General features: G+C 43.2%; 1 protein-coding gene across 1 annotated transcript; it reads right to left on the bottom strand.

Annotated features, from left to right (window-relative positions):
* Window positions 1-931: 931 nt before the first annotated feature.
* LGI2 (leucine rich repeat LGI family member 2) lies at window positions 932-19,799 on the bottom strand. The gene is made up of 8 exons (XM_056489617.1): window positions 19,618-19,799; window positions 19,466-19,537; window positions 16,590-16,661; window positions 13,011-13,082; window positions 12,377-12,448; window positions 11,155-11,324; window positions 7,446-7,610; window positions 932-4,941 (listed from the first exon to the last, which is right to left on the bottom strand). The coding sequence occupies exons 1-8, from the start codon at window positions 19,797-19,799 to the stop codon at window positions 4,124-4,126; spliced, it is 1,623 nt and encodes a 540-aa protein (XP_056345592.1). The 3' UTR covers window positions 932-4,123.
* Between the last annotated feature and the right edge of the window lie 265 nt (window positions 19,800-20,064).

Here is a 20,064-nt window from a genome sequence, read left to right as displayed (position 1 = left end):
GCTATGACTTTCAAGGAGTAATAGATACTTTCCAAGGAAGATTTGGAGAATGTGGTAATGGGTGGAAAAAAATGTTCACCCAGCAAGGGCAAAGAAAGCAGGGGAAGGTAGGTGGGGAAACACTGCTGATTTGCAACTGATGTTTGCTATGATGGAGTTTCAGTGAACCACACCATAAGGGCTGCTGACTCATAAAAAGGTGGAATACCCAAAAGAAAAGCAATGATCCCAGCAATCGCATGCCATTATGTTATGTCAGACCTGTCTTTGATTGCACAAGCTTATAATTAGTTACAGAGACTTGTGCTATTTCTGAAGAACTAAGAAGAAACGAAATAATTGCTCCTTTTATTAGTGACTAGCAGGATCAGTGGACAATGCTAAAGGATTGCTTTAAATGAAGTGTATTCACTGCTGATAGATTTATTTCGTTCAATTTCAGAGTAAATGTCAATGATTCAGTAAAATTTAACAAATCTTAAGACACCCTAGAGCAAAGATCTGAAAGTCTTGGAAGTAATTTTAGGGCTTGGTTCCTATTTATTCAGCATGCAAGAAATCCACTTAACTGTCTTATGTAATTTTTTTAAGTTATTTTGAAAATCAAGATCTCTTTACTTTGTGTTAAGAGAGAACTGAGCTCGTGGAAGAAACTCGCAGCAATAGCTGCATTACTTACTTGCTAACACTAGATGGGGTGTAAGGAAAGAGGGAAGGGGAAAATCGGGAAAGAGCAAAACCTTGGAGGTCCGAACTATCCCAGCCACAGAAGAAAGACTTAACTGATCTGAGCATGGCTTTCTCCACCTTGCCAAAAGCCAAACCAAATCATAAATAGACAGGGACCTGTTGGCCCACCCTGCTTATTCCTCTGGCAGTGTGGATCCTCATAACGTGGGTATTTTAACACGTGTGACACACCACTGCTAATCACATTAACTGCATTTTATTCATATATTGAAAGAGTACACATACATGTCAGTAGCATAGATTGCATCAGCTCCTCTTTACTAAAAAAAGCTCAATGTATACACAACCTTAAAATGCTCCTGCTGTAGCCAGTGTATATTAAATCAATGCTTATATAAACTAATGATCTTTACACAGATTCATGTATTTTAGAATACATTAAAAATTATCAGTGGCATGTTCTGTTATCCTTTTTCACTGTCCTGATGGTGTAACATTTCAATGAATTATGGATATGCATACTTTATTTACTAGTCAAAACAAGTTTTATTACAGAACATAGGCCATGGAGACAAACCCATGGTTGCATTTGGAAAAGCAGAAAGTATTTTTAATTATTAGTGATTTCTGTTTTTCTGACTGCATCCTGCAGCTTTTCCTTGGGAGCAGGAAGAGCAGAACAAGGCTCCTTTTGAGAACTTGCTTTTGTTTAATCCTGTGAAAAGTACCATAACCTTTTCTTAATCAACTGGTGCTTTTTGTCCTTCCTCTTAGCTCTTTGACCTCCTGTGTATGAACTCAGCAGAACAGGCAGGCCTGTATCTGACTCCAGGTTCTTCCTGAAGCTGGGAGGGATGCTGAGCTGGCCTTTCTGACCTGCACAGCTACTCAGCAGAAGTGGCAGCCTGCCCACAGGATTCATTTCCTTCACTCTCTTCTTCTGGTCCCATGTGAATGAGCTAGACTCCTGTGGATCACTTTATCCTCTTTATTAAGCCTGTCTCTGCAGAGACCATTTTAATTTAACTTGATAGCCAAGTCTCAAAATCCCCTTGGCTCTTGAAACACTACAGTCTCCTGGTATTCAATACACCAGCCTTTTTCCAGCATCCTGTTCAAGGATCCAATTTCTCTAAACTAGCTTTTCACTCTGATGCCCCTTCCTGAGTGACTAGAACTCACAGCTGAGCCCTAAAAGAAAGTGCTGGTGCACTAAGAAATGCCACCCTCATCAGAATATCTAATTCTAGTGAAACTTGCATGCTTGAGAGAAAAAAAAAATGCCTCCCCACAACATAGACTAAATAAATATTGCTTGCTAGCCATATCCACTTTATAAAGTAAACTGGTAACATAGTAAGAAGATGCATTCACTGGCAGACATGAATTTCTTTGTTCTGTCAAATTTGTTAGCTTAATCCTAGGAGAGGTATTGCTAAACCCTATTGCAGAGCATTAGTTTGCATCTACTGGTCTTGGTTGGGACTGAGACCACGTTGGGATTTGGAGGGCAGGGCTCAGTGTTCCAGAGGGTGAGATAGGCCAGGTTGCCTCTAGTAGTTAAAAACAAAACCAGGTTGAACAACTCTGTAGGAAAAAAACCCTCTCAGATAATTGAAAATGAGATTGAGTTATGTCTCTGACAGGCCAGTAATAATTTCATTTCACAGCAGAGACGAAAAAGTTGGGGAGGATTGTGATATGCCAGGTCACTAGTAGGTGATGACTCCTCATGGGAATCCTTATACATAATCCTCTTCTGCTACACAATTCACACCCTGGATATCAGAAAGCCTGTGAGAACATCCCTGTCTGTGATCATAGGCCATGTTTCACATGCCCAGGGGAAAAATGTGAAACTCACTCAGCAGAAGGATGGTGAGATAGGTCTAAGTATGAAGGAATAAAGGACAGTTTCCTTTGCACCTTCTGCTTTATGCAAAGCCTCCCAGTTATCCAAGGCAGCAGTGCAGCAGCAAGACATGGTAAAACAACCTAGCAGTGGTATGGAAACTTAAAGAAATATGTTGTCTAAGAGAACAAACAAGAGCTCTGAAGCACAGTTTTGTTGGGTAAGGCTGGCAAAGAGCCTTTCCAGGATAACAGTCCCTTGCTGTTATCCTGAGAGAGGCTCTGTGTGCCAGGATTGACCTGTTTAGGATAAATGAATGCCTTGCTCTGTAACCACCCAAAACACCAATGAAACACAGTCTGTCCACATCTTCCTCTTTGACCTTCGTTGAATGGGCAACCTGGCAACAGCCTGGGCTCACCTAGTGGAAATCCTTCTTGGAGGCAGGATTAGCTCTAGGCTGAAACAGCTCCAGCAGCTTGGCTTCAGATGACTTGGTGATACTGAGCTCACAGTTAGACTTTAGCCAGAAGGAAGATTTCCCAAACACAACTTTGATGTCCCAAACCTGAATTTATTGCTAATGAGCTGTGCTGGAGGAGAAACACTAGACAATAAACCACCTCCAGTGAGTACAGAGGAGCCACAACATGGAGTGCATCAATATCAACATGTGTTCCAGGCAAAGCTTAGGCTCTGCCTTCTGGAATGAGAGTTCACAAAAGAATAACATCTTGAACACCCAGAATCTACTGGGAATCATCAGGAAAAGTATGAATTAGGGCAAAATTAAATGGATTTCTGGAATACCTATTAAAACAGAGAGGGGGTGGGATTTGTAATTGATTTGTTCATGCAGACCTCTGCTATTTTCTGTCTGTGTTAACTTGTTAAGATCTCACAGTCCTGAAGGGATACAGTCTTCCTGGCTACCCATTTACTGTGGGCTGGGCTACTTTTTATGCATAATTTGTTGCTGAAAAAAAAGTGAATAATGGAAGAAAAATGGCAATAGATTTTGACTTCCCTTTCAGTCTGCAATGAATTATAATGATGTCTTGGATTTACTGTGAACCAGAAAGATTTTGAAGAGAGAACTCTGTGTATTCTGGAATGTTGCTGCTTGCTTTTGCAATTAATCAGCAACTGTGGAGAACTGGCTCTAATATTAAAACTTACACTATTAAAACATTAGTTTAGCAGTCAAGATAATTTTAATGCTTTGTATGGCTCACTCTTCACTTTCTTTATGAGCTTCAACTCATAAAGATTCTTTACGAGATGTTCAACTCAAGGTAGCTTTCTGGATAAAATTTAGATTATTTTCTTAGATGTCAACAATAATTCTAATGCACTGCAATCCTCCTTGAATGACTGCAGATTGCAAGATGTCTTTGAAAAAGGATAAATTGGACATGTCATGCAGTAACCAAGTAAATGCAGTCCCTGATTAATATGTAAGTTTGAAAAGTTCAGAAAATGTCATCACACTCCACAGGTGCATCCTGTTTTTGGAAAGGTCTCTTTTTGTTTTGTTTGTATATAAATGTCATTCTACATAAATTTCACTCCACCAGCTTTTCATAAACTCAAGTCAATGGTGATATGTTCAAATATTTGAGTGTTTCCTTTAAAACTAGAGGCAAAGAAAAAATCTCTTCGGTCTGTTGACACAGCTGTGAAAGACCGTGGTGCTTGCACATAGATTTCTTTAAATAATCTGAATATCTTCTTTTCACCATCCCACTGGTAAATCTGGGAGAAGGTATAGTCACTTCCCAAGGCTAGGTAATGATTGTTCTTGAAGGAGAAAGGCTGCAGTGTCATGGCTCCTCGGGATGGAAGAGCCTGTATCTCCACAAACTGTTTGCTGTTCCATTTCATAACTCTGGAGTCACCAATGAATCTTGTGAGTGTGATGTAAAGATCATCTTGCATCCTGAAACTCTTCACAGCCAAGACATCTTCCATGTTGGGGATTTCCCCATGTGGGACAAACTTTTTGGAGGCTTTGTTCCACTGGAGTATAATGGGCACCTGGGCACGGCTGGAGAGAATTAAATGTGATTTCCCATCTATGTCGAGAAACTCAGCATCTGTGTCCCTGAACCACTCGTGGAGAGACTGGTACGAATAAAATCCCTTGTTATTCCATTTATACACTGTTGACAAACCTGCTTTAGAGCTGTCTGCTATGACAAAAAACATTTCGCTGTCTATCTCAAAAAGCTCGATATCATTTGGCTTGGAAATGCGAGAGACTTCAATATCCTGGAATTTGACAAACTTCGTCCAGCTTTCATCAAACTTGTAAATGTGTGAGCCACCAAAGAGCTGTGCCACCACCACAAAGACTTGGTCACCAACAAGAATGGCTTTACATCCCACTATAGACTGACCTGTTGCCCAAAGAAAGAAAACAAAACAGCACAGGTATTAGCACAGCACAAACCACCCTTTACACCACAGACATCACAAATCACCCCTCCCTGCTTTTAAACCTGCACCATCTCATAGTTTTGTCCTCTGCTACTTGAAATCAGAGCACCTTTTCAAGCTTTTTGCTTCCCAATAACTGGAGAGATGACTTGTCCCACCCTGCAATGTCTGCAAGTATGATGTACTATAAAATGCTAATTCCTTTTAATGCAAAATACTTTTTAGTTCTCTGTTTGTTCAAACACATGGTCCCTAGTACCCAAAACAGTTATTTAAGCTAAATTTTATTATGTAATAATAACAAGAGTTTTTATCTTGCTGTTCTCAGATATCTGAAATTATCTTATTCTTGTAATGTCTCTCTTTCCATCTTAACTAGAAGAATGAAATATAGTATATTTTTCTTGCTCCAGAAGGGTTGGAGTCAGCTTTTTGCTAATGTGCACAGAAATATTGATGCGTCTTGTGGATATATCACCTGACAGCAGGATGAAAAAGATTAATCTAACTCTGTTGTTTGCATTAGGCTTTCTTGAGATTCTGTTAATAGAAATATTTAGGAATATTGCAGTTGCCAGATAGATCAGATCAGTTTATGGTCTGTTTTGAGAATGTCAAGTTATACTAAACAAGAACCACATCAAAAAAGTAACAATGAGGCTATTATGGTAGGTGTTGTTGGAAGCAGAGAGGAATTTGTCTGTAAGCACAGTTTAAGAAGAACTATAGCTGCACAAGTTCCCCAGTGCATCCTTGGTCAGTCACTACAGGAGATTTACCCTAGTTCCTCCTGGTCCCCTACCATGGCTCTCAGGGCTGGCCTGGGATGATCTGCCCCCTCCCAGTGCAGGAGAGCTGGGATTCCTTCATCTCAAGGACAGCAAGGTATCTGCAGCACAGGCATGAGTGGCTGAGCTGGTCATCCAGGCTCCTTCTGATCTAACTTAGTCAAAACACAATCTCTAGCAAGAGCTTTCACCTGTCTCCTGCCTCCTTCTGCAGAGGACAGCAATGATTTTATCTTCATGTTCACTGTAAAGGCAACTTCGACAGCTCAGCTCCATAGGCTTATGTTGTAAAGGGCTAAATTTAGTTACCCAAATGCCAAGCATATGGTAAGTAGTGAAATTCTCTGTGGAGCTGGCTCCAGAGCTCTACAAAACACTCGCCAGGCTCTGCAGGAGGCTCTTGGTGTGCCTGTGTCCCCTGGCAAATGTCTCAGGCTCACAAGCATTTCAGAGTCCAGAGCTCAAGCTCAGACCTTCCAGGAGCAAACTCAGGGTGTGGAGCTAGGACACAAGTCCCTGGCAGAAATGTCTCCTAATCAAGTCATTCAGAGGAAGGTGAAATACACCTGGAAGGCAGCTATCTTTGCAAATCAATTTCATTTCCAGAAATTTTCTAGGGCTCAGCTAGCTCTCTCTGGGCTGTTGACTCCTCAGTTTACTTCCCTGGTACATAGTTCACTCTTATCTACCAAAACATAATGAAACCTAAAAAAAGCAACATTTTTCATTTCCAAAATTTCCTGACAGAGGGGTAGCTTCTTGTAAACTTTTGTTAGTGACACACACAGCTGATCTGAGGAGGTGTTTGCTACCTTCATAGAAGTCAACACCAGAGGAGGACATAGCATACTCTATGTCTCCCAAAATATAAGGTAAAAAAGAATCAATCACAAACAAGGAACAGGGGACAAAGATCCTCATTGATAATTTAGCTCCTGAGTCTGCAAAACGTCTGGCTTGGAGTATCTGGGAAAGCAGGCAGCAGGTAACAGGTTTGAAGAGTCTGCTGTCCTGGTGTGACTGAGCACCACAAGTGTTGGTTAGGGACAGAACTGTTGTTAGAAAATCAGCATTAGTACATCACCTAGCATCTACACAGGCTTTTTGTTTGATCAGTAATCTGGCCAAGATGTTAATTGAGCATGTTGGCAAATTGAAAGTAAATGCTGAAGCTTTATAGCCCATCTCTTTACATAAAGATCACAGTTTAAATATTTCTGTCGTTTTCGACTGGTTCTTGGTCAGCTCACCCTAAAAGCATCCTTCAGATCTCTTTCCTCCTACATGCAATAGATTCTTTTTATATTCTGTTTTGCAGGCACTTTGGCAAGATCAAGTGTTCCTTCAGCTTCTGCTTTAACTTGCTGTGTGATTGAGGCAGTGAGTGCTAAGCTGGGCCATGGTGTGACATCCATGGCAAGTGTTTGTGCCTTCAGAAAAACTTACAAGATTGGACAAAAAAAGCCTAGTTTGTGTGCTACAGTAAGGTTAAATGTGCATGTGTTAACAAGACACGTTATTCCACGGAGTCACTCATATCCCAACATCACTCACTTCAATCAGCCAAATTCAACAGAGATCCAGGACAAAACCCAACAAACTGGTCCCATCTACAAAGTTTATCCTTGTGAAATGCCAACAGTTCTCCAGTGACTGGAATCCCAGTGTCCATGTACCTGTGATATTGTCATAACTCCTGAAATTCATCTCGATGTGATCCCACTCCAGCACCATGCAGTTCTCCATGCTGGGCTGTGCAATAGCTACAAACACATCATTCTTTGAGTTGAATGTATCCACTGAAACGGACTGGTAGGGCAAAATCTGGTGGACAACAAAATCTAGAAAGACATTTACAACAGTTAGGATACATCCTTGCTGGAAACACAGAGTCAGTGGTGCATTAGAATGATGTACACTGAAAAAGGAGTGAAATACTCTGGATTTTGTATAACACTATCATGGAAGTATCAGTGCTCATGTTAGGCATGCAGCAACAAGGAAAGCATCTCCTGCTTTAGGTGTCATGAGCTGTCCTCTGGAAATGTATTTGTCAAGGAGATCAAATATGTAAATAATGAAATAATTCAGATTTTTCATCTAGGCTGGATACTATCAGGGAAATAGAGAGAGAAATCACTTTCCCCACAGCTGGAAGTTGCTTTCCCTTCAAGTGAAATGGCCTTGCTAGAATCACATTCAAGCTGAGAGACAGCAACTACCAGCTGAAGTCCAATAACTTCTTAAGTCATGCAAATTTAATCACTAGCAATTTGTGTTATGCTAAACCAGGCAGAAAGTGAAATGATATCTGAAGTTTGCCTGGGGATAACCCCGTTTTGCCTAGACCATAGACAAAATGGTGTAATCAAAAACTCAGTTAACATAATGTTTTATGGGGCATTATAATGTAGTTTAGGCATAAAATACAACCAACCTGAAAATTACTATCCAGTGGAAAACTTATCCTAGACAATAAGACTGAGAAATTAGAGCAACCTGTAAAGATTAGGAGTCTAACTCCAGAATTAAAGACTTTTTTCCCTCAAAAATTAAGTGCCTTTTTAGACTTAATTTGAAAATTCACTCTGGGGTATGTCAGCAGCTACCACAGAGCCAATCTGGGGCAAAGTGGGGAGATTTGGGTCTGAATTTGACATTTGACCAGACAGCTGTGCAAGATCTCTATTATCAGGGAAAAACCATGGTGTAACAGAGCTGGCAAAGCACTCAGGTCTCAAATGTGGAAGGAGGCCTGCACTGAAGTAATGTGTGGATACAGATATGTAGAAAAAGAAAGGCACCTTCCCTGTGATGGCATTTCTGTGCAGAACCAGGCACTGCTCTGTTTTAATCTCCATTTGCTACAGGCCTTCACCACACACTCCTATGCTGGAACAGCCTGAGCATCCAGGGATTTTGGTGAAATGGTAATTAAGTCCTCACTCAAGTCCCTTATTTTGGTGCATTATGAAATAATTGCTTCTGAATGAAGAACCCTCTGTTTCTGCATGCTTGAAAGCCTTGCCCTTGAGGAGTTACACTTGTGGAGAATAAAGATAGATGACTACCATTAAAAAAACAGAGCAGGTTCCACAGCTGTGAAAGAAATGACAGTCTTCATTCTTGGAGGGACTATTATAAATACAGCTTGGGCTTGGTCCATAAATGCTGGCAGGCAAACAAGAAAGTTATCTTCATTCTCACTGGGGCACTAAAAGGGCTGTGGAAAACTGACACCAAAGTATGCAGAAAGCAAAAGTAACTGACCAGTTATAAAAGGTAGCTAAAGGATGGAGCAATAGCAGATACAGTCACAGAAAATAAAAATATTGAGGAAAAATACCCAAAAAATAATCCTGAAAAGACATCTCTTGAAATCTGAACTGTTGTGAAACACTTGGGGGGATCTGTGAATTGAAACAAACCAGTTTGTATGTGAAATGGGTAGGGAAATAATTTGTAACCAGTAAAAAGCAATAAATGCTGTTTTTAGCACCAGCTGGCAAAAGCAGATTGTAATGTAGAACAGGGTTACACAGTGGAAGTTGCTGCCACATCAGGGCTGCAAAAAATTTAAGCCTTGGGGGCTTCATTTAGTTCTACATATCTTGCTGTAATGCTAGAAAGAGCTAATACAGTAAATACAGATTGGGGGAGGAGCCCTTTTCCAATTTCTTTTTCTTTGAAGTGGGATCCCCAGGAAGGGAGAGGGCAGAGGACACAGCCCACGCTTCCCCCAGCTGCTGGCTGCATGAGCTGTCCCTTCTCCCTCCCACCCCATGCACAGTTTTGCTCTCCCTGTCTCCAGACATGGTTTTCATGCTGTTTTCTGCTGGGACACGGGGGTGTCCCCCTCTCCTCACTTCCCCACCTTTGCTCCCTCTGTGGTGAACTGGAATCATGGTGTCACAGGTAAGGGACCCAACATTCTACTGGGTTGATTTTCCTTCTGGCAGCCCTTGCTTGGGCTGATCCCAGCACACAGGAGCACTGGTGCCAGCACTGGAGAGGGGAAAATGCAGGGGACATTACAGGACACTAAGGAAAAATACAAGTGGTGGTCTGTTTGTGCAGCTGCTCCAAAACTGTGTCCTGCAATTCAGTCCCACTCTCCTCACATCCCTTCTTCCGTGCAGTGGATACTTCACTTACAACAGACAAAGGGACAATGTTAAAGGTGAATTTTGCCTGGATAAGGTTTAGAGTGTCTAGGTACAAAAAGGTGACAGAGGGCTGGTAGGTCAGGGTTGGTTTGAGGACCAGGTAAGGCTTTCTGTTGTGCACTGTTAGTGCTGCACAACTGTTTAAACCAGATTGCAGTGAAATAAAGCCTGCTTTTACTTTGCATTGCTGTGTCTTGGTGATTTGGCAGACGTAGGAATGTAACTTTGGTGCTGTTCTAAACTTCATTGCTCTCCTGTGCTTGGCATCCTTTTATGCAGCAGGTTATTGCACTTTACCACTGCTGCTCCTCACATAATTTTGAATTCTGAGTTCATTCTCTTTTCCTTCACATATTGCCATCAAAGCACCTTTCATACCTGTTCCTGAAATTTCATTTTACGTTACTGGTAATCACCTTTTCTCTTATCCTCTAACAACAATGACTGACTTGATGACAAATGAGAACTTGCACACCTTTGATATTACTGTCTAGAAAAAGGCAGAGCACTGACATCCTATTCAAAAAGGATGAAAAACAATACTTGCAGCTTATATTTTCAGTTATATGATGTGACTACATTTAAAGATAGGTAACTGCAGCAGTTTGGGTAAAAAATATAAGCATAACCACATGCAAATTTCTCTTCACTTCCTTCAGCATGCTTTACATTACCTTAAAAAATAAAAAAATCAAGATCCTAGGCAAGACAGTAGTCAGAATATTATTGGACTTTTCTCTTTGACTTAATGGAGTTCCATGAAGAACTGCTGGCACTATTGCCACCCTCTTTGATGCTAACAAATCATGATTTATCAAATAAAGATAACAGCTATAGCCAGATTTTGGAACTTATTTTCATTGCTTTCTGTGAAATACAGAGATTTTGGGAAGCTCATCTGCCATAATTGTATGGCTTTATTCCAGATAATAGAAAGCATTCTGTGCTGAAAATTAAGCCACAAATTGAGTCATAATCAAGTCTTTTGGAATATGAATAGGCAGAGCTCTTCTCCCATTATCACTTAATCCAAATAAAAACTCAGTACTTTGGCTTCAAAATGCAATTTTCCCATTTTGTACTTGTTCTAGTACTTAGAAGTACTTTGTATGTAACCCTTTCCTCCCCCCAGGTCATGCTCATAGAAGCAAAAGGCTATCATCTAAACTTGTGATATTTAACCATTTGTAGTGTGCTTAGAAATATACATTCTGAATACCTGTAGTGGTGCATTCATAATCAAAACTTGTCACATCATTTAACTTCTTATCCTGATATTCTGCTGGACCAATACACAGGACATCAGAAACTGTGGAATTTGTCATCTTTAACCACAAAAACAACCACTTGGCTTTGCAGTCACACTCAAATTTATTTCCCCTTAAATCTCTAAAAAGACACACAGAAATAAACATATTTGAAAAGGTTGATAGCAATATGAGTACTACAGAACTGTCATCACCTTGACATGCTGAATTTTAAAATATCTGAGTATCCTTGAATTGTTCTGAACTGAAAACAGGGAAGTTTCTTAAATTGCATTAGTTTATTATGAGCTCTCTTTCACTGAGTGTTTTGAAAAACAGTTGCAGTTTATGGTTATGTATAATCAGAGTAATGGAGCCCTGTGATTCATGTGTAAAGTTACTTTTTTGTTATGTTTTCATAGGATGAGGACTGTAATGTAATACATTATCCTGACATTCAGGTTGTCTGCTGCAGGCCTCCTTTGCACCATTTACCCCTGAAACAGATAATTCCCATTCCTTCACTGAACTGTTCCAGTACCACGGGTTGACAGAGCAGCTTTGCACACATAAAATACAGATGTAAGACTTGTATTTTTTGAGTTGCTGCTGATGTAAAGCCAATTTTACTTCTTCCTGCTAATGTATGTGCAATTTCAGCACTGTACTTGTTCTTTGATCCTTTGGCAATTTCTGTGGCTTACAATTTTACTTTACTGGTTGGAAGAGTCAGGCCAAAAATAGGGGAAATAGTTCCTAGTTACACATGGAAATACTGAGAGTATGTCAGCAACGTTCTAAAACTACACAGAAACAAGGAAAATAAGCTTTTTTTTTTTAACTAATCCCTTGTACTGAAATAATCTCAGAGAATATGGAACAATAATAGGGAAATATGTTGAGAGAAAATGTTTTAAACTTGTCTCCCTTTCTCTAAAACCCTGTTTACAGGAGACATCAGAAGGAAGTACAATAACACAAGATATGTACAGCATCACAAGAAGCAACAGTGATTTAAGAAATAGCAGTTACTTAGAAGAGTCTATCAAGCAAACAATTATAAAATGAAAAAAAGCCAGAACAAAAAAAAACATGCTTTTTTTCTGTGTAGATATCAGATACAGCACCACACACCCAGAACCTAAAACTGAGAGCAAGAGTGGCAGAAGCAGTAGTAAGATTCTCTTTACTTACAGTTCAATTAAAGAATCTAGATCACTGAAGACATCCCTTGGCAGAGCTTTGAGGTGGTTATTGGCCAAAGAACTAGAAAAGAAAACTAGAGCTTAATATCATTGCTATTTCTTGCAATTGTAACCAAGTCTGAGCTCACTTACAGATTGTTAATTATCCAGTAGTGTCCAGCCACTGGCACTATTAGAAGTTACCAGGAACAGGCATTAATTATTCTCATTCAAGAATGGAGATTGCTTGAAGTTCACATAAAAGTAAAACATTTAAACCCTTTTTTTTTTGCCCAGGTGCAAATGTAACCCACAGAGCAATCTCTGGGCACACTGAAAAGAAGCAGGAATGTTAATCATGAGTGGGCATTGTGGTGGTGGTGGTGGCACCAGTGCAGTGCTGGGGGCACCAGGGCATCCCAGACCCAGCTGTGCCTGCACACAGGCAGCCCAACATGTGGCAGTGCTGCCCAGGCAAGAATGGCTCTAAGGCTGGTTCTTAATTTATGGAAGTCATCTGGTTGACAGCAGGAGGAAGCTGACACAGAGGGAAGAGAAGTTTTCTGTGTAGCAGGAAAACTAGTGGTCTCCCAGAAGAGTTTTGTTCAAGTAGAAATTACTTTATCAAGTGTTGAATAACTTACAGGTGAGTCAGGTCACGAAGGCCACGAAATGCATTTCTTGAAATGGTTTCAATTTTATTTCCTTCAATAAATCTAGGCAAAAAAAAAGTATTTTAAAATACTTTAAGTAACATTATTATTAGCATCACAGTGCTTTAAGCTATGGTTGCCAGATGCAACTGGCAGCTCCTTCAGACTGGAAGGTGGGAAGGGAGCACTAACTAGAACACTCATGTTCCATTTTCCCCTTTCCTTGGGCAGACTGCAAGGAACAATGCAAGTACCTGGCAGCACAAGGGATGGCACATGACACAAACATCCATCAGAAATGGAACAAAGTGAACAAAGAAAAAAAAAATTATTCCTCTCTAGGTTATCCTCTCAGGATGTGTTGTGTGAGGCAAGAGACCCGTGCAGGAGAGCCTCCTGAGGCAGACTTTAGAACTCAAAGTCCTTCCTTCCCCTGTCCCAAATCCCCAGCATTTTCAAGGCAGCACAGTGGTGCCAGGGCTGCTCTGGTGGGGAGCTCCTGTGGCTGCACACACACAGTGCCACCTCCCACACACTGCCCAGCCCTGACCTGAGCTGCACACGTTTGACACCTGCACAAACAGCCAGACCACTGCCTTGGCTGAGCTCTGGCTGCCACAGTTCAGTTCTGTCCAGCTGGAACATCTCTGCAGGGTGCTGGCTGCACACCGGTCACAGCCCGTGCACTGGAGGAACAATGACAGGGACGTATCGATTGCAGCAGCACACTGCTCCTCCTGACTGCACGTCAGCATTTACAGAAAGAGCTGATATTTGAGCATCTTGACCCCTGAGCACTTGAGGACGAATCCCTAAATACACCATCATCCCTGCAAAGTGATTGCAGCCAGGTGGCCATCAAGATATTGTGTGATACAGCTATAGCTGGATGAAGACAACTGTATGCTGACTTTATAAAAGACTTAGGAGATAAAAGTGCCTCCCTTATTCCTAAGCAGCTTTGTTTATCTCCAGAGAAGGTAGAGGAAAAATGCAATGATACAAGGTCTCTTCTAAAGAGAGTGAAGATGGGAATGCAGGATATGACAAGCTCTTGGTTCTGCAGTTTAGGTGTAGGGAAAATCCTTTGTGAAGTGACTGCAGGCAAAGGGTGCAGGTGAGAAAGTGTTGTGCTTATGTGGGAGATGTCAGAGGCAGGTCAGCTCTGTCAGGGCTGTGTGGAGCCACAAATTCAATCCACAAGTGCAGAGAGCCACCCTGCCTCCTGACACCCCTGCATAGTTCAGTGGTCCATGCAAACAAACAAAGCTACACTGCAACAAGCTGGAACTCAAGAATTTGCCAGATTCTTGAATCACCAAGCCTGGCCTCCAAGGGATGCTACTCTGGGAATTCCAGTCTGTTTGCCAGCAAAGCTCCCATCTTTATCAGACCAGTCTTACCCAGACACAGAGACAGTTTAAGGGTGCATTGAATGCCATTATGAGTGCTGCAAGTGCAGCAGGACACAGCTGGAGATACATTATCTAGATATAGGTATCAGCTGTGGGTGCTCCCCAGCTGCTCTTTGGCCAGAGACTTTGGCTTTGTGCACACAGGCACTTGTCATTGCTATTTGTCAGTGAGGTTTCCTCCTTCTCTAAAAAATCTGATCCCTGGTAACTAAGAGACGTGGTTATGGAAGCTGTATTGGTTTTACTGGCTGCATGGCCAAAAAAACAAACCACAGAGGAAGGCCACTCCCAGCCAGCTCCCAAAAGGTGAAGGGGTGATTTGCTGGGAAGAGGAAAAGCTCTATGGATTTGGCAGAAAAGGAATCACAAGCATTAACTGAGAGCACTTTTTCTGATGTCTTCAGTTTTAGCTTCCATGTTTTTCAGATCCTGTACTGCCTTAGTGTGTGACTCTGAACTCCATATAAAGTCAGCAAGTTCCCTTCACAGTTTAGTTAGACAAAACAATCCTTTTCCAGCCTGAGAACCAAGGACACCATTGCAGCTTCAGGCCCAAAAATTATAAACTACAGCAAACTGAGGAGAGCAAACTGGGAGGATGGGACTTCATAACCTGAAGCTGTAATTGGATAATAAACCCCAATATGTAAATAGACCAAAACTTATAAAAGTGTGAAAACTTGTGAGCAGTCATCCATCTTGTGTCCATCTTGGGTGTAGCCTCAGCCAGGCTCTTGTACTGCCCAAGGTGTATCCTTTAAAGACCTTTAATAAATACCTACTTTATTCCTTTAGCACTGTCTAGTCTCTGTTCCAGGTAGCCTCTCTAGGCATCAGTTCAGCTGCTGAAAGAATTTGAAGCTGAAAGACTTTACCAGTCTTCATCCTGCTCCCTGGCTTGCAGCTGGTGGTCAGAGATGTGCCCTTTGACCATCTGAGGAGAGCAGGGTGTTTCATTCAGACAGGGACCTGCTTGCAGTGACCAGCACAACTACCACAATGTAAGCTGTGCTGAAAGCAGGCCATTAATAGTATACAACAGAAAAGGTTTTTCTTCCTTTTTACAAACTACTGCAAACAATTTTTTCCCTATACACAAGGAAAAGAGAATGCTTAGATAACTTGCTGTCTCTGAAAAATCCAGATGTAGCTGAATCATGGATTTTAGCATATACCATTTATCATTAGCTGAAAATTCCATTGTTGGCTACTGCACATGTACCAGACTATTAACCCTGAATATACCCCACCATAATATCTATTTGCCTTCAAGATTTTATCACGAGTCAGTTTTATGAGTCTTCTTGTAGAAAAGGACAAAAGTTTTCCACAGCTACATTTCAGCTTGGAATCGTGCGTGGAATGAGGATTTTTTTCAGGTTGTATTCACAGTTTCAAACACACAGCTCATACTGAGTAACACAGACAAATTCTGTCCTTTGGAGTGTGAAGGGAGGACAGCCTTGTACTAGAGCTAATACTCTTTTTTAAGAGAATAATGGGTGAGCTAGAAATAAAAATAAATAAGGACCATAAAAAGAAAGGAATGTAAAAATAAACTAAATGACTGATATAAACAAAAGGAGAGTTAAATAATTTTAAATAATAATATAAGTAATTATGATAATTTATATTATACGAAATGTACGATTATATGTTTATGTATTTATAATTAATTATATAAATCATATAGACATTAAACAAGTTATCAGAAAAAGGGCAAAGTAGGAGATAAAAGTTGAGAGAAGAGAAGCAGAATCAGAGCTGTTCTGGGCAGTACACCAGTACTCTGCAATTCCTGCTCAGACCACCCATAGCTCAGGACAGACTGCTCCACCTCTTGCCTGAGGTTCAAATCCCCTTGACAGGTTTGGCACTGTTCGGGAAAGCCAAGACAAGCTCCTGCTAAGCAATGCCTTTTTGGTGTGCTGTAATTGCACAGAGACACCTTGCATTTTCAGCATCTTTTAAAAATGCATTGTAACATCTGAAAAATTGTCAGCCGCCATAAAGAATATTTGCACAGGAGTGGAACATAAATCCTTCAGCTCTCCTGCTCTTGGGAATCACAGCACAGACCAAGACTCTGTAGCAGGACTCTTGGCAACTTATCAAAACATTTTTATTTATAAAGGACATAAAATACCAAACTTACAGGTATTCCAGATGGAAGAGACCAGCAAAGGCATCATCTCGTATAACAGTGAAGGAGTTGGAGTTCAGCAAGCTGAAAATGGAGAGCAGGCATTAGGAAAGCACATTAAAACTTGACACACTGGATTATGCCTGTTGTGTTTATTGCCCATGACCAAACTAATCTTACTGATTTGAGCTCGTATCAACCCACCAATGCAGCACACATAAAATATGTGGAATGGCCTATGGGAAAAAAAGGCATTACATGATGTAGTTAATGTCCACTACTCCCCAGGAAAATGTGCCATTGACCTTGGCTAACTGTAACCTGCTCCTCAGCTCTATGATCCACAGAGCAGAACAAGCCATCATTAGAAGGCAGGTCTGCTGAGTGTGGGCCCCATGCTCTCACTATTTCTCCAGCCCCACTGGCAATTTTAAGAGTCCACCTCAGCACCAGTGCTAAGCTCCCAAACACCAGCTCTCATTTTTCAGTCACAGTGGGCCAGTGCTCACTCATTCCACACTCCCAAGGGAATGCTCCAAGCCTGACCTGCAGATGGGGTACAGCATCCAGTGGGAGAACAGCAGCCAGTTTGTCTGCTGGAAGCACAGACACATCCAAACCCCTGAGACAGAGAATCCTGCTCTCCTTATAGAGCAAAGCCCTGTGTCCACAGGCTCTGAGGAAGAGCTGCAGTGCTGCCTCCTCCAGGCATTGCCTTATCCTACTCCTGTGTGAACTTCAGGGACAAAACCTGTTAGAGCTGCACCAGAGAGGCACCTGTCACCTGGGCCAGCACAAGACAGCCAGGGAGGAGGAGGTTATGGAGGCTTTGCCAGTAAAGCTCATTCCTTACTGTATTAAAGCACAACAGCAGACAATCTCCAAATGCTGATGTTCAAAGGCAGAGAGGGCAATCTCCTTTCAAGAAAATAGCAAAACTTCTTATTTGGTCTAAAATACTAACACTGCTCAAAAGAAGTAATTTTTGGAAAATCTCAGAATTTTCCCCAATGAATGAATATGTCCTCACTAATTGCTTTATTAGAGCAACTGATTAATCTTCCTTTTGTATGGTTTTAGGCACTTTACTAAAATTAATTTAGAAGACTAATGAACATGAAATGCAAACTTTCCCTGTGAGCCCTGGATATTATGCTAATACTAGACAAATGCTCCTTAAATTATCCCAAAGAAATCTGACAAAGACGAAGATCACAATAAAAAAATGAAATTCCTTGCATTACTATTTTACCCTGATTACTGCCACAGAAGACATTGTCCTGAGGTGCCCACGTGCTCAATTATATGTGCAGCACTTTGTTATTTAATCATTATTTTTTATCACATTTTAAGGAAAAAGCTACAAATTACACTAAACAACAAAATTTGTGAGTGTCCAAGGGTGGTGACAAAACCCTCTTGCTCCCACACCTGACTTACCACATAAAGTGACCTGAGCAACTTCTACTTTCTCATTGACCCAACTCTGCCCCACCACCCTACACACCCCAACATCTCCAGGAAATCTACTGCAGCTAAGGGAAAGGGACAATCTTTGTCTGGTCTTCCTCCCTCTTCCTAGTACACCATCCAAAGCAAGCCAGATTCCCCCCAGCTCTTATTTTCCACCCATGGATTCCTCCCTTTCCTTCCCAGCGGGCACAGATCACTGTTTGCCACCATTTATTGGTGGGCAAGGTCCCCATGCCCTCTGCTGGGGGTTCTAACCCCCAACTCTCACAGAAAGTGGGTTTTGGGACCAGTTTCACAGTAAAGGGGAGGTGAAGGCTTCCTCCTGCAGCACTTTGCATGGAGTGCTGCTCCTCCCAGCAGGAAGACTGGCCTTTGAGTCAGAGGAGGTGGGTGCCCAAGGAGAGCAGCCTTGCTACCAGCTACCAGACACCTTTAGAGACTACTTCTTGCTAAGACCAGTTTTAACAACTAGTTCTGTGGTAAGCACTCAGCCTGGCTTTCTGGCAGGCTTTGGATCTTTTTGCTGAATTTTTCTTTGCAGTGTGTCTTTGCCTGGGGGTCAGTCAGTCCTTATGGGGTGGAGGTGTGGAGGGCCTGCTTGGTGTCAGTGCTCAGGACAGGCTGCACTGGGCTGGGCAGAGCACGGGCTGCTGCTCGGCTTTGCTGCAGACTGCCAGAGAAGCGAGTATCCAGGCTCCCCAGGGGGTTGTACTGCAGTCTCTGTATCTTCCCTGCTGCCTCCCGGGACAGCTAAATTAAGCAAGTTTGGATAAGCTCCTGGAGCAGGAGGCACACACCTAACTGCAGCATGGGCAGGAACAAGCAGCTCGCCTGGGGTCGGGAAGGAGGGATGGCTGCAAAGCGCTGGGAGCTGGCACAGAGGACAGCAGGGACAGGAGGCACCCAAGGGGCCACCTCCAAGTTGCACGCTGCAGCACGGAGTCATGCTGCAGGCAGCACCAGCACCTCACACACGGGGGATTCCCTCCCAAGTGTGTCCTGGGAGCTTCTGCTCACCCCGCTGTGCCCACAAAGCCAGTGCCGGTCTCCTGGGCACAAAGTGAGCGGGAGTGAGAGCCACCACCACAAAACTCAGCCTTAAACTTACTAAAGCTGAAGTTTTAAAAAGGAGGAACTTAGGGCATCAGAAAACATTTTTTTTCTCCTTTAGTAACTAAATACACATTTTATGAAGTGGTTTCTGAGCAGAAAATGCATCTCTGACCAGAAATGTTATGAAACAGCAGCTACACTGGGGGACAGTGCAAGCTGTCTTCTCCCGTTTTCTCCCTTTCTACAAGGGAAAGGAAACTCTATTTAGGAGAAGCGGAGAGTCTCTATACTTAAAGGGGCTCTATTTAGGAGGAAGGGATGAAGTGCTACTTGGCCGTGCTCCTTCCCAGTGCCATACTTACAGCAGCTGCAGGGAGGGCAGGTGGGAAAACATCCTGTCCTTGACTTCGGAGAAGGTCCCGTTGACCAGGCTCCTGGAAAGAGAGACGCCGGCCGTGAGGCGGGACCGGTCCGCAGCCCCGGCCCCCTCTCAGGCGGTGCCCCCCGCACTCACAGGGAGCCCAGGCCGGCGGGCAGGCTGCGCGGAGCCCCCGCCGCGCCCACGCACAGCGCCGACTCCCGCCAGCAGCTGCAGGGCGGCCCGCAGCGCGCCCGGCGCGGGGCGGCGAGCGGCGGCAGCGCCAGCAGCGCCAGGGCTGCGCAGAGCGCGGGCAGCAGCCGCAGCCGCAGCGCCATCCCCGGCCCCGGCCCCGCTCCGCCCGCCCGGCCCCGCCGTGTCCCGGCCCCGCCGTGTCCCGGCCCCGCCGTGTCCCGGCCCCGCCGTGTCCCGGCCCGCTGCCCGCTCCCCGCCGCTCCCCGCGCCCTGACATCAGCGCGGCGCCGCCTCCGCTGCGGCGCCGGGACGCGGACGGGGGGGTCCCGGCGGGCGGGGCGAGGCGAGGCGAGGCGGGGGCACCTCGCCCTCCGCCCCCCCGCGGGACTAAAGCCAAGAGACAAAAGC

Source organism: Oenanthe melanoleuca, chromosome 4 (assembly GCF_029582105.1).
Source record: "Oenanthe melanoleuca isolate GR-GAL-2019-014 chromosome 4, OMel1.0, whole genome shotgun sequence".
Classification (NCBI taxonomy): Eukaryota; Metazoa; Chordata; class Aves; order Passeriformes; family Muscicapidae; genus Oenanthe; species Oenanthe melanoleuca.
The sequence above is the reverse complement of the archived record's forward strand: the minus strand, read 5'-3'. Positions and strand labels throughout refer to the sequence as shown.

What these genes read in the sequence shown, in the direction of transcription:
- LGI2 (XM_056489617.1), bottom strand. Translation starts at nt 19,799, where the DNA reads ATGGCGCTGCGGCTGCGGCTGCTGCCCGCGCTCTGCGCAGCCCTGGCG. An exon ending in CTCTTCCATCTGGAATACCT is followed by an intron (nt 13,083 to 16,589) that starts GTAAGTTTGGTA and finishes TTTTTTGCCTAG; the next exon opens with ATTTATTGAAGGAAATAAAA. An exon ending in GAGTTATGACAATATCACAG is followed by an intron (nt 4,942 to 7,445) that starts GTACATGGACAC and finishes TTTGGGCAACAG; the next exon opens with GTCAGTCTATAGTGGGATGT.